Source organism: Pseudopipra pipra, chromosome 2 (genome assembly GCF_036250125.1).
Source record: "Pseudopipra pipra isolate bDixPip1 chromosome 2, bDixPip1.hap1, whole genome shotgun sequence".
Lineage (NCBI taxonomy): Eukaryota > Metazoa > Chordata > Aves > Passeriformes > Pipridae > Pseudopipra > Pseudopipra pipra.
Genome location: NC_087550.1, coordinates 55,954,247 through 55,968,071, shown reverse-complemented (window position 1 = coordinate 55,968,071; position 13,825 = coordinate 55,954,247). Strand labels below are relative to the sequence as shown.

Sequence of the window (13,825 nt, the reverse complement as noted above, 5' to 3'; positions counted from 1 at the left end):
TCTGGTGAACAAACTTACATCAAGGTGCCTAACTCCCATTATTGATCACTCTGACAAAATAGTTTAAAAGATCAAAGAGTTAGAGAATATTTCACAAATAAAAATGGAAAAAAATTTTTACCATTTAGCACTAGAAAACAAAGGGAACTGCTCTGCACTACATTTAGTTTATCTTCTCTTAGAATCGCCTTGCATAGGTCAGTGAACTCTATTAAAAAATAATAAAACTACAGAAGATATATAATCAATGAAAAAAAAGAAAAAATTACAATCATTCACTAATGCATACACATTCATTAACTGGAAAAACTTGAACCATTTACATCTACATATCCATTAATTTTAATCCATTAAGAAATGAGAATATGATTAATCTCTGCAATATGTGTTAATGATGTTACCTGACAGGATTACTAGTCAAGGACACACGGAGAGACTCTAAGCAAGTGACTAGTCTTTCATCTGTTGACCCAGATTTTAAATCCTGAATAAACTCTTGGGGTGAAATCTTCCTACTGTTCTTGAGACTTCCCTGAAACACAGAAAATATATTAGTTTTTTATTTGGTGCATATAGAACTCAAATAGATTATTAATGGCTAACCTTAATTTCTGTTCCTTGAAAAATATATAATGTAGACCTAAACCTGTAACTGCAACCTGTAACCTGTAACTGATCTCTATCTACTATATGCCAAATGCTGACTAAATTTTGGTCATCTTATGAACAAATTTCTAATCAGTAGACAAAAGTAGCAGGCATCAATTGTACAAATTTATCACGCATGCTCAGTGAAATACAATTGTTGTAATGAATGGATTCTGTTTATGCATTGCAAACACCTTAATTTTCAATTTTCAACAGAAGAAAAAATCAGTTCTGAGGTTCTCTGAAGAGATCATAAGGCACAGGTCCCAAAGGGTGACTGCAGTCACAAGACTACAGCACACCAAAAGAATATTCAGAGTGTTACTGTAGTAACTTCTGTTCTTGCAGACAGTGTTGTAAAACATTCCTCTCTTCAGATGAGGACTATATGAGATTGGCTAGCTTTGGTTCTAAGGGTTAAAGAAAAAGAATTTAAAAAATAAAGATGAAAAAAACACATAAAAAGAGTCCTTTAGAACCAAAATTCTAAAGTTGAACCTCAGCTGCTCATTTGTTGTGTTGGCCATCTGTAACAATGCAGTGCGACACAAATATGACTATTGATGCAATAACATAAAAGACACTTACTCAAACCTTCAGGTTTGGATTTTGCCTTGTTTTTTGGGTTTTGCTCTTTTTGGCAGGTGGGGAGGAAAATGGGGATGTGGAGAACAGGGAGATAAAAAGGAAAATGCAATAGCAAGTTCATGCAGCACAGCAAAAGCAGTTTCATACAAACAAAATACTTTCTGTTCCAAGCAATACAGCCTGAAAGAAGCCGGCTTTGACTCATCACTGTATCTGTCTTGCCAAATGTTGATTAAAATAAATACAAGATATTAATGATTTTTCTGAAGGATATATAGTATCTGTTGTTTTAAAAAAAGTAATTGTTCCACTGAACTAATGAAGTTATACAATTTGCAAGTAGATGGGCAAATCTAAGAGGCATTGACCCAATTAGTAAGAGTATCCTCTCCTTTTTTTCAGTATAGTAAAAACAAAATTTGTAGACATTGAAAAATAAGAAGTCAACTCCACCTAATATCCATTTCACATGAAGGATATTTTCTACAGAACATATCTAAATTCAAAGAAAGAGGCATACAATGTTGCATACAACCTATATTTGCGTTAATTCATTGCAAGACTCCTTTTTTTGAGAGCAGAAGCACAACTGTCATGTTGCACCAAAGAGACTTACTAAATAATTTTTGACTAACTAGTGGCTTAAGTCAGGAATTGAAGAGAATTAGACTTGCAGTGCAATAATAACTTGAAACTATTCACTGTAAATAGTGATGTGGTCTCATTATGTTATTATAGATAGCTTCATACAGATGATGTTTTCTCACTTTGGAAGATCCTCAGGAAGTATTGAGAATTAAGCTTTTCTCCTTATGAAGTTTCTATGAAATAGTTTCTAGCAGAGAAGTGAAGTTAAAAGCTGGGAAGCATGGTTGACAGACCAGGCTGCTGAGCTGCCATTCAGAGGGACATCAACAGGAATTTCAGGGAGTTCCACAACAGAAAATGGTAAATCTTGAACCTGAGGAGGAATAACGTTATGCACCAACATGCATTGGGGCCAACCAGCTGGAAAGCAGGTTTGTAGGAAAATAGGGGTTCTGATGGGTGACAAGTGCATGGACAGTAAGTGTATCACCAGCGAGATTGTCCTCCCCCTCAGGTAAGCAGTGGTGAGCATCTGGAGTATTGTCTCCAGTTCTTGACTCCCCAGCATGAGAGACATGGACATATTGGAATGAGTTCAGAAAGGGCTACGGACACAATTACAGGAGAATCTGTATTACATGGAGAGGCAGATAGAACTCAGATTGTTTAGCCCCAAGAAGAGGAGGCTCAGGGGAACCCTATCAGTGAAAGGTCAAGAAGTAAACACTGAATTATAAGAAATTGGTTAAATATTAGGCATAAACAAAACTTATCCTCTCTTCCTTTGTATTTTTTTAAGTTTGAGGCTGGTCAAGCACTGGAACAGGTTGCCCAGGCGGGCTGTATAGTCTCCTCTATCAGAGATACTAAAAAGGGAATAGGTGAGAGATAGGGCAAGACTATTCCAGAAGTCTCTTCCAGTCACAATCATTCTGTTTTATGACTCTCTAATAACAGAACATTGTGAACTATAATACTCTCTGCTCCAACTATATTTTCTCAGACTTGATAAACAGACACCAAAAAACAAACTACTGCCAGGAATCATCCTGAAAATAGAGCATCTCATATTATATTTTGGAACACCACACATAGTGCATGGAGATTCCTATTTGTTTAAATATGAGAGCCACTTCCAATAACTATGTTCCACATAAAAAATAGATGAGATGTCCAGGAAGGGATGAGGGTTGAGGAGAGTCTGGAGGAGAAATCTAGGAAACTCAGAGAAAATAAAAAAAAAAATCCATAAAAATAAATGCTCCCAACAAACAAAAAGAAAATCAGTGTTTTCAGTTTTCTTTCATGGATCTTCCCAGCTCATCTCTGCATAGGTGAGATAGCGAATTAACTAGAGACAAAATGACCACACAAACTCCTAGCATCCTTCATGACAAAGTATTTAACTAAATGTTACAAGAGCTCTCCAGTTGGAAATTTCAAGAAGTCACAGAAATTCTGCTGGCAGCTCCTGCTGTGCATAGACTTCTTAACAAGCACTACTTGTATGCCTAAGCATATGGATTAATATCTGGGGTGCAGAATCTGTCATTTCCAGTGACTTCTCCCAGCAGTTCCTGCTGTAAAATTGCTTTTGTTTTGATGCACAGTCATATATGACTGTCATATAGACAGGACATACAGTTAAGATAGCTAGAAATATTTTGAAAGAATTAAATGTAATCAATAGTAATGTGTACAGTGGGAAGGTCACATGGGACAAGAGCCCAGCTGGACCATAAGAATCCACTAGAATGACATTTCAGAGAGCCTCATGTGACCCATCTGAAGACAGTGTCACAAGCAATGGAGACTCACATCAACATTCAGACAGTAACCAGCCATCCTGTCTCAGACTCAGTTCCCCACCTGAGCACTATCCTATGCAATAAACTGTGAATGTCTGTACAACATACCGACAGTGTCAAGTATCACTTACTCATAGTCATGCCACATAAGAAGTTCTGCAACATAATAAGAATATGATACATCTGCCAGTGCTTAAATAAAATGAGAGCTGCATTTGGTACCAATTGTGAAACTGATTATATTAGCTATATTTCAGCATGGGAAACGCTGCTTAAGTCTAAAATGCTCAAGCTAACTGAGAAACAGGAAACATCTTGAGGCATCAGTGCCTCTAGAAATCTAATTGCTCAACAGAGGAACAACTGGTCTGTGAGCAGATGCAGTATGAAGTCAGCATTAATTAATCTAGTTAAAACATTACAAAGAGTAATGTGAACAACAAAAACAAAATATTGACAAGAAAAATCACTTTAAAACCTAGTTTGTGTGTGTTTTGAACATAAAAAATAGCAAAACTTATGGTAGCGTAACACGATAGCAATGCTGTTTTATTTCCACTTGAGTATTAACTCCATAAAATGGAATTTTCTTTTTAAAATTTTTCTTTTATGCAAGTATTACTGTGAAAAGAGGTGTGTTTTATGAATATTGGAAAGGATTTGTGCATTTCTAAGAAACAGAAATCCTAATACTGAGGTCAATGGTGAAGCTTTGATTATGGTAGAGTCCAGTTTGATCATCAGAGGCTATTTCATTTTCAGTGATTCATTAGAGGTACAGTCTCTGTTCTTCATTTATATAGTTTTTAAAATGATAACTGCTTTAAATGAAACCTGCTCTGTACTCTGCATAACAGTTATAAATGAGGATATTTGTCCCAACACAGTATAGCTTAGTATCCATCTCCTTCAAGTTTGAGAATTATGAACTATCAAAAGAAGTTACTGCAGTATCACTCCTAGAAAGAGAGTGGGATGGGGTTAGTTGTATGTAACAGGAGCTATATGGCACTTCACCTGTTCTGAAAAAGCATGAAACTCTTTCATGAAGTCAAGGTAAACCAGAAGTTAGCCAAATAATCTGGGTGTGCAGTGCACTATTCGCTCTAGACTGAGAAGGCACTCAGACAATCCAATGAACTTGAGACATGAAAGCCCATGCCAGGAGCAAAGTTTTCAAGTATGAGGGAAGGAATTTCCCATCACAGGAGCTCCAGCAGTAAACTGAAATCATCTGCAGCTCTACTGTATCAAACAGCTGAATCTGTGCCTCACAAAAACAGTTCCTCGCAGTTATACAACAGGTGAACGTAACTTCCAGTAAGGACACAACCACAGAAACAGAGTTTGAGAAAGACAAGTTTCCCTGTATGGATTGGTCTTTAGTGATCTCCCACAGTAGAAAGGGGAATACGTGGGCTAGCAGCAGAGAATGGGAACAGAAAGGAAAAAAGTGCTGTCGAGAGCTTCAGGAAAACATGCAAGACAACAGTGTTGGAACAAATCACTACCCTGGGGGAGGAAACAGACCTCTCCTCTTAACAGAGTACCTTGTACCATGCCATACTATACATATGGTATACTATATATATATATATGTATATATATATATACACATTATACTATGCTGTTTGGGGCATAGTGCAAGAACCTCCATTGCCAAAACACAAGTGTGATGACATCCAAAGACAAAAGAAAAATTATCTATTGCAAATGGCACTCAGAAAGAAAGATAATGAAACCTGTTATAGGTTTCAGTTCTTTCCACTTATTAAGTGCCAGGAAGCAAAAACATGAAAACCTTTCTCTTGAGAAAGAGAGCCTTAACATCACCAACATCAGAATGCTAAGATTCCAGCAACAGATGTGGATACAGCAACTCTGCATAGCCAGTCATGTCACACTACTTTTAAGATCAAACAACTGAGGTCTTAGAATACATGTGGAGGTTAGGGGTGTCCATGATATATAAACCCTGACATGCTGTTTTGGGTAGATAGACTTCAAGAATGTTGTGAGATTTACTAGCCTGAAGTTCCCTGATTTTTAGAGATAAAATATCTCTAAAAAATAAAAAAAACAACCAAGCTGGACCTAATCTTCTGGTATTAAGGACCTGTTATGCTATAGAAGGACTAGTAGCTTTGAAGAACTCATCTTAGGTAAAACAATCTCCAGGAATTCAGTCCTGCTCTAGGCGTACCTACCTTCCTAAAAGTGCTAGAGCATGACACTAACAAAGTACATCATTTAATGTAGACAACAAGATAAATATCTCATTTAAATTACTATATTTAATGTTTGCTTTTCTTCATATGTAGTTATAATTACATACAGGTCATTTTTACTGATATCTCTGGTCACATGCAGCAGTGAGAGTCAAAGACTCAAACGTATGAATTCTAAAACAATCAAAAGATCTGATAACAGTATTGGCACTGCAGTATTTAGCACTGGAGTCAGTCCCCACGCTGCAAAAACTAAACAGCTCTTCTCATGCCAACTGAATCCTTAAACTGGCCCTTAGATACAACTCCCTGTACTGCTTTAAAACAACAAGTAATTATCCCTATAAGTAAAAATGGGCACTAATTAGCTTTGTGCACAATATTTTCATTATCAGCTATTACATAACATCACAATATGAATTCTGTATTGAATTTTTCAGGTATGAAAAAGGCTCATCAGTTCAGGAATTTAATTAATTAAGAAATTTAAACAATGCTAGAAAAAAGGTTCACACCAAATATCTGTAAGAAGTTTTCCGTAGAATCTTTCTATCTCCACTAATAGCCGCCTCTTTACCAAAAAGAAATGCTGTTCTGTGTACAGAAGACACACTTCAAATACAAGTGACTAGCTGCCATCATACCTTGTAAAATAATGAGATCGATACAAACATTTTTAAAGCATATTGTGAGAAACAGAAGCTGGTCAAAAGAATATAACATGCATGCATGCATCACTTTTTCTCTCCAATAGGAAATAAGGTAATCATTAAGTCATTTTGGTATACTTCAGAGACATTTACTTACAGACTTTGAAGCAGTGCTAATATATTGCATCACCATTTCTTTTTTGGTATTAAAATCCTTTTCTCTCAATGGCATCTTCTTGTCTTCATTTAAATTCATATCTTCCTGGAATGGGAGAGGAAAAAAATGCCATACAACAACAGAGGGATTTAAATATGAGAGACTGATATAAATAAAATAAAGACACAAAAATATGAACTTAGGCAAATGAAAGCTGTTATACAAACAACCTTTCATAAGTTGTTAATCAAAATCATAAATATCTTTATCCATCTTCCCTTGTAACCTCAACTCAGACTGAAAAAAAACAGTCAGCTATGCTGGGATTAACAAGTGCATCACAATCATTATTAGCACACTCTTTTCTTAGAAATGACCTACAGTTTCAGACAATGTAGTAAACTACAGAAAAGCATTATTAACACTTCTCAAAACATTTATAAGTGTCCTTAGATACCTAAAATACCAGTATCTTAGGTATTTTTAATATAAATTTTAATTTGTTCCATAATTCACTTCCTCAGTTCCCAAATACTTAATCCTGGGCAGCAGTATCTGGTTTGCACTGAGAGTAGTTCACAAAATAATATTCATCTTTGCAATATGTAAGGCCCAAATTTTTAAAGATTTGATCATTAAATCAACACCTTCAACTGTTATCAAAACTCCATCACAATTCATTCACTCCAACATAAATCCAGAGGTCAAAAAGAGCAGAGGTTCTATACTCAAAGCCACACAGTAGCTATTCACTGTCATTTCTGACACAGGGATTTCTACTGTTCCAGCCTAGAAATGTGCTGATCATTGTAATCAGTTGCACATCTATGAGAAATGGCATTTCCTATCATTGTGGAGGTGAAAAAATTAAAAATAGTTTTAAGGAACAATTAACAATTTTGGTACACACATATACAAGCACACAGTATGTGCATTACCCAAGCTTAGCAAGAATTACTGCAGTTATTTTCAGCTGAGACTCATGAGGTGAATCCCCACCAGCTTTGGCAGGAGCAATGCTACAAAATCAGTGGGTAACCATCTTGATATCAAAGTTATTTCACCTAGTCAGAAATCAAACACCACAGACAAGCCTTTCAATTTATACTACACTGAAAGGTAAGTTTCCTTGTCTTTCAACAGTTTTCATGTCGAGTAGAATAGAATCAAGCACAGTTCCTTGAAACATTTAGTTTTGTATAAATCCAAGCTGTGAGAAGCCATTGCAGAAAATGCTTGACCACTGTCCTGGTTTCAGTTTGGATAGAGTTAATTTTGGTGAACTTAACTTGAACAAACAGAAAAGCTTTTCACATTATCCTATAGAAGTTGCAAAGTTCATTCTTCTGTTTAAAGCAGTTTCTTTCAGACTTGCTCTTTTAGGTGCTCCAAAAAGTAACTGCTGAACTTAAATAAAAATATCTAACTTCTAATAACAAAAACCACCAAGAACTAACAAACCGATCACCACAAACTGTATTCCATAATCCCAGATATAACAGCAAGGTAATTTATAGGAAATATTCTGTGTGTGCAGTAAAAAGTCATTTCCTTGTTCTTGTTTTTAACAGATGAAACATCATTAAAACAATTGATTTATACTGATTAGAAGCATTCAGCAATGCAAGTGGTAAATCAGTTGTGGCTGAGTTTATAAAATACTTCAACTCCATCCTTGTATTTCTTAAATAATTAAAATATACTCTATAGGTGAATTTTCCTCTTGGAAAATAAGAATGATGGATATTTTCCTAATACCACTCAATGACATTAATTATTAGCTTTAACTGTCCTGTTTTATGAGCTCTTTCATAACGTTTATTACCAAAACCACACAGGATGCCACTGCATAGAATATTGGGACAAGGAAGCAGTATGCATCAAAAAAAACTCAAAGTGTAACATAACATGTTCAGTAAACCCTCAGAATTTAAAAACTTCTCCCTTCAATACTACTACATTAACTATTTTTATTTTGTGCAAAATTAGCTCTAAAAATCTGCCTACAACATTCACCAATCCACCCTCCCCAAATCACTTAATTTGATCAGAACAGCAAACTAGAGGCTACAATATATAATTAGCTATGTAATCTACTGTGACTAAACTAGCTTTAATTCCAGTCCATTCAAATGTGGATAATCTGAAAAATCCTTTCTGTAGTACATGTTATAGATAAAATAACACTGATAAAGTAGCTTATCAAATACAGTTTAAGTACTATGTTATTCAATGAAACTAGGAAAGCATTCAAATTTTCCAGATGTCATCATTACTTTAACATATTTTTTGTAAAGTCATTTTAAAATTGGAATTAATTACTTCAGGATCCATAGATATAAGCATTTCTATTTACCTAGACACACAATAGTAGGTTTCTGAGGATTTATTGAAAGTTTCTATTTTTATGGCATACTATTAACATCACAGACTATCCTGTATCAGAATTTCTGTGGAATGGCAGAGAAATAAAACCTATACACAGGGGAGTGTAGGGAGGGAGGCACACCTTCAAGTTTTATTAAAAAACTGTCCCATTTCCTAACATTTGAATAACTATGATTCACTATGAAATTTCTAAGAGAAGCAAGATACCACGGTATACCAATAAAAACAGACCATGTGAAAATGAGTACCAATACAAAAGTCACTAACACAGTTAATTACTCCTCTCCTTCACCAGCTTAACCATGTAAATCCTGAATGCTATCTCTCACTTAAAGTTCTCCAGAGTTCTACAAAAGCATCATAAAACTAAGCTGCCATTACTGAGTACTAGGAATTACAAATTCCACACAAGTTCTTCTCTCATAGTACATTTCATTTCCTCCACATCCCTGCCTCTGGTAGTCCCTTTGTGTTTCTTGAAAATTACTTGTTACTTGCTGTGAGACAGAGAAAGAAATAATAATCTAGGTATTACTCTCCTTGTTAACATTCTCTTGTGCTCTTCAGATTGCAGTCACTCTTTTCTCATGGCCATTTCATGTTTAGTTTTCAATTGCTCAAAATGTCATCATCATGATAAAAAAAATTCAACCAACTGAGGTGGTACCAATGCCACATGACCTTTGTGACTGCTCTTTTGTAGCACAGTAACAATGACAGCTAAGGAAAGAAGCAAATTTGAGACTGCATTTGCAGATAAATGTTGCTTTGGAGGCAAGAACCTTAAGTCTTTATTTTGTGCAAGAGTGACATGGAATATAAATTCAGACCAAAATCCTGCTGTGACATTTAGAGGCATAAAATCCCTTTGTAAAAGTTTCAGGTCATCTTAAAAGGAAGCAGGATTCCCCATTTCTTGATCCTCCTCAAAATGTGTTGCATAATCTCACTTCCAACAATTAGAAACCTTTAATTTCCATTTTAAATAAACTTGGAGCAAAAGTTTGTAGAAATAATTCCAATAATTTATTCCCTGAGAAACACTCTAATCACATAATTACAACTCACAACACCAACAATATTAATAATTCATGTAAAGATTAGAACACCTGCACAAAAGAGGGCTCTGCCTATCAATAAGCCACATTGTAATTCTTTAAGTAAAAGAAATGAGTGTAAGACTCTTACCATCATTTTTTCAAACAGTGCTATGATTTCTCTTTCCGACAGTGGTTTTGGAGCAAAATCCTCTGGATCCATAGATGTGGATGACCAATCTGTAGAATGTGACTGCTTCATATGCGGTAGAGGAGGTCTTTCTTTTTTACTTTTTGGAATTCTTATACTGGCAAATCTATCCAACTGAAAACATAAAAGGTATAACATATCACATATTGCTTCATTTTATATAACCCTAACTACCATACGTGTTCTTGGAAGCTAAACACCCTTATTTTTCTCTGGTAGCTTGCCTGTTATTTAACTGTCTTATTTTTGAGGGTTTTCCTAAAGATACATATAACAGTCGGTGGCCTTAGCACCTGAGTTAACAGACCAGAATCCCATTAAGTTATAGAGAAATTGTGTAGAACACAACAATTTTACAGAAAGTTTGGAGGAATAGATATATACAAAACCAATTTATGAAGAATTCTTTCCAACCATTACATGGAAAATGTAAGAAAGCAGGCTTATTTACCAAAAACATAGTTTAGAAGTTGTTTTTGTCACTCTGAAACAGCTGTACTCCTGACATGGCAACAGAGTACATAGATATGCAAAGAAACCACTTGTTATTAAAAGACAAGTTAGCATAACTAAGACACTGTTCTATTTATGTTTAATTTCCATCATGTTATACAAAATTTAATGCCTTTTTTTGTTCCAATTATTTAGAAATTCATTTAGGAGAAGCATAAAAACTATCAACTCCTTTATTAATGCTAAGTAGGGTACACTTATGATTTCATGAATAATCCTTATGACTAATCAACAGCCCAAGTCAATTGCTCTGGTGTTACTCTTTGAAGAGACAAAAAAACTCCTTCAAAAAGTGGTTTTGGTTGTGGGGCTTTTAACTGGTTAGATATTTATCAACTTTTCCATAAAGATTTGCTAAGTGAAGCTTCACACATATTCAGTGCTAGAGCTTGTGTGTTTTAATGTACACACAAGGATCAACAACGCAAAAGCAGCTGACATATGTAATGAGATGCGCTAAATCTTAATTATCTTTGTAGCAGCCTTTTGAACAGATGTGAACACCAGTATAACATTTGTCAACGCAGAAGTTACAGTAACATTTGATGCATAAGAGATTTTGAACAAGATTTCAACCATATCAATAGACATATCTTGAAATGCTATGCAAAAATATTGAGGCTTCAATATATCTTTAAGATAAGTATCTTGAGTTATCACTTAATAAGTACATCAAAGTTACCAAACTAAATGGCAAGTCAAATTATTATAGCATCTGTGGAATTAAGATCAGAGAGAGCAAATAAAATTAGTAGCAAAAATTGAGTACAAATGTTACACTCTAATCAGAGCAAGAATTGACTGACTATCAGTCATCCAAGAAGAGAGGTATAGAAGAAAACAAAAAGACTTTAATTTTTCCTGTTCAAAATTGAAAAGGAACAGTTTTTGGAACATAGAAATAGCTTGTAAGCCACTTACTTACAGATGGTTGTAGAACATGCAAAAGCAGAAAATTAATATAGCATAAACATAAAAGAGTTCAGCATGGATGATGAGGCCCTTCAGTGTCCCATCAAACCAGCAGGCAATGAGGAAAGCACACTCTACAGGAATAATTACATTGGCAAGACCCAGGAAGAAAGAGAATGCAACAAAAGCAAAAGGGAGAGTAACATCAGTGGAAGTGAAATATAGAGTCATCAGTGGAAAAAACCACCTTACATCTTGACTAGAAAGCAATTTCCCTTTCTGCCTTTAAAATCAGAAGTCTACAGTAATCACAGGGGGATGAAGCCAGAAATGCAAACTGAAATGACTAGACTGGAATGGCACAAAAATCATATTATACGAGATTTTCCTTCTAAAGCAATGGCTTTCACAGAGCATTGATGAAAGGCAGCCCGCCTCCTCCAAAGAATGAGTTTGCCAGTAGCTTCTCAGCCCCACCTGTCCATTATAAAGTAGATAACCTAAGAAACAAACCATTATATTTGAAGATGGTTCATACACAGATTTGAAGCAAATGTGAAGGGAAGACACTTGGGCTGAAATAACAGATTTCAGCCCCTCAATCAGTCAACAGAGAAAAAATTAAGTTTTACAGAGCTGTACCCTACACTGCTTTTTCAATCTCGCCTGAAAAAATCTCAGTCCCTTCCTCATAATGTGTGTTCCCCAAGTGTCTCCTCTTCCTTCTCCTGCTCCACACAGCAGCAACAGTAGCAGTTCTGGCCAGGCAGAACCACCCTCGTCTCTGCCATGTAATAGCTCATGCAGTACCAGAGTTCCACTATAAACAGACAGCACTAATTCAGGGATGAGAGCCCATTCCTCCTTGAAAAGGAATATTTCAGTTGTTCCCATTTTTAGGTTATGTTTTGGTTTTAGGCTTCTCTTTAATATCAGATTGTATAGTAGATGTTTTGCATCATTACACATCAGGCCATAACGTTTGCATTCCCTCTATTCAACAAATCCTATACCACTTGTCCTAGAGGAGGGAAGCACACTCTTGGAATATATTTAATCAGGCAGAACATGTAAGACAAATTGAGATAATAGGATTATAAGCACATTTAAACATGTGTCAAACTAATTACTTTGAATAATGTAAAACAATGCAGTCTTAAAAGAAGATTCCCAAACATTAATAAAAGGAAATTCACAACAAGACTTGCACAGTAGTACAGTGAGGATATTCTACATACATTTCCCTCTTGAATTATACATTGATAGTGCTTCAAAAAAGTTTATACCTCTCAATATTCCATACAGGCAAATAATTTCATGGTCCACAGAAAGCACTATACAGAAAGAATAGAAATTTCATTGCTTGGGTGTAATGAAATCTACCACTGATGCTGCTGGGGATCCAAGTGCACAGAAGATGAAATGGTGAAAAAAAGTTCAATAATCTTCCATGTTACAACAAAACATTTTAAATCAGGCTAACCAACGGGCAATAGCTAAGCTTAGCTCTGATACAAAGTTTCACTACAGTTTAAAGCCAGTTTGACCTTGTATCTTCTCTAGAAATGTCTGTCTTTTTTCGTATTTATTTTACCAATAAATATATATAGACCCATCCAGGAACAGTGCTTTAGGACAATAAGAACAATAGCCGTATGAGCCAAAATGAAGCAACCATCACAGGATGAATGGTAAAGTTTTATTTCCTTCTTATTTCATGTGCTCACTATTATTCCACTGAGAGCCTATGAAATAAGAAAGTGATTTTATTCACACACCATGGCCATGAAAAAACAAAGCAATCCACAATACAAACTTTCTGGCTCATCACACTTTCTGATCAGGTCCCTAGAGAGTACATCTATTTGGGTTCTCATTTTGATCTTAGTGAAGACTTATATGATTTTCTGTAAGACAATAGCATCTATTGAACTTACTAGATAATACAGGAATTAATGGATTAGTTACTGCTAGACTATTTGTTGGCTCTACAGCTTATCAAGACATCACTTCATAACAGAGCTGCTATGCATGCAGGAATGCCACCCTGCCTCCTTCATCTCCCTCTTAATTACCACATAAAATCACCTATTGCTA

The 13,825-nt window shown here is 35.4% G+C and overlaps 1 protein-coding gene across 6 annotated transcripts in view; it reads right to left on the bottom strand.

Annotated features, from left to right (window-relative positions):
* Positions 1 to 13,825, bottom strand: part of DIAPH3 (diaphanous related formin 3) — a 209,378-nt gene that overhangs the window by 171,301 nt on the left and 24,252 nt on the right. For all 6 annotated transcript variants that reach the window (XM_064645581.1, XM_064645582.1, XM_064645580.1 and 3 more), the window contains 3 exons: positions 10,244 to 10,417; positions 6,668 to 6,772; positions 402 to 532 (listed from right to left, as the gene is read on the bottom strand). In XM_064645581.1, the coding sequence (XP_064501651.1) occupies positions 402 to 532; positions 6,668 to 6,772; positions 10,244 to 10,354 (347 nt within the window). In that variant the 5' untranslated portion in view covers positions 10,355 to 10,417. The remainder of the gene's footprint in view (positions 1 to 401; positions 533 to 6,667; positions 6,773 to 10,243; positions 10,418 to 13,825) is intronic.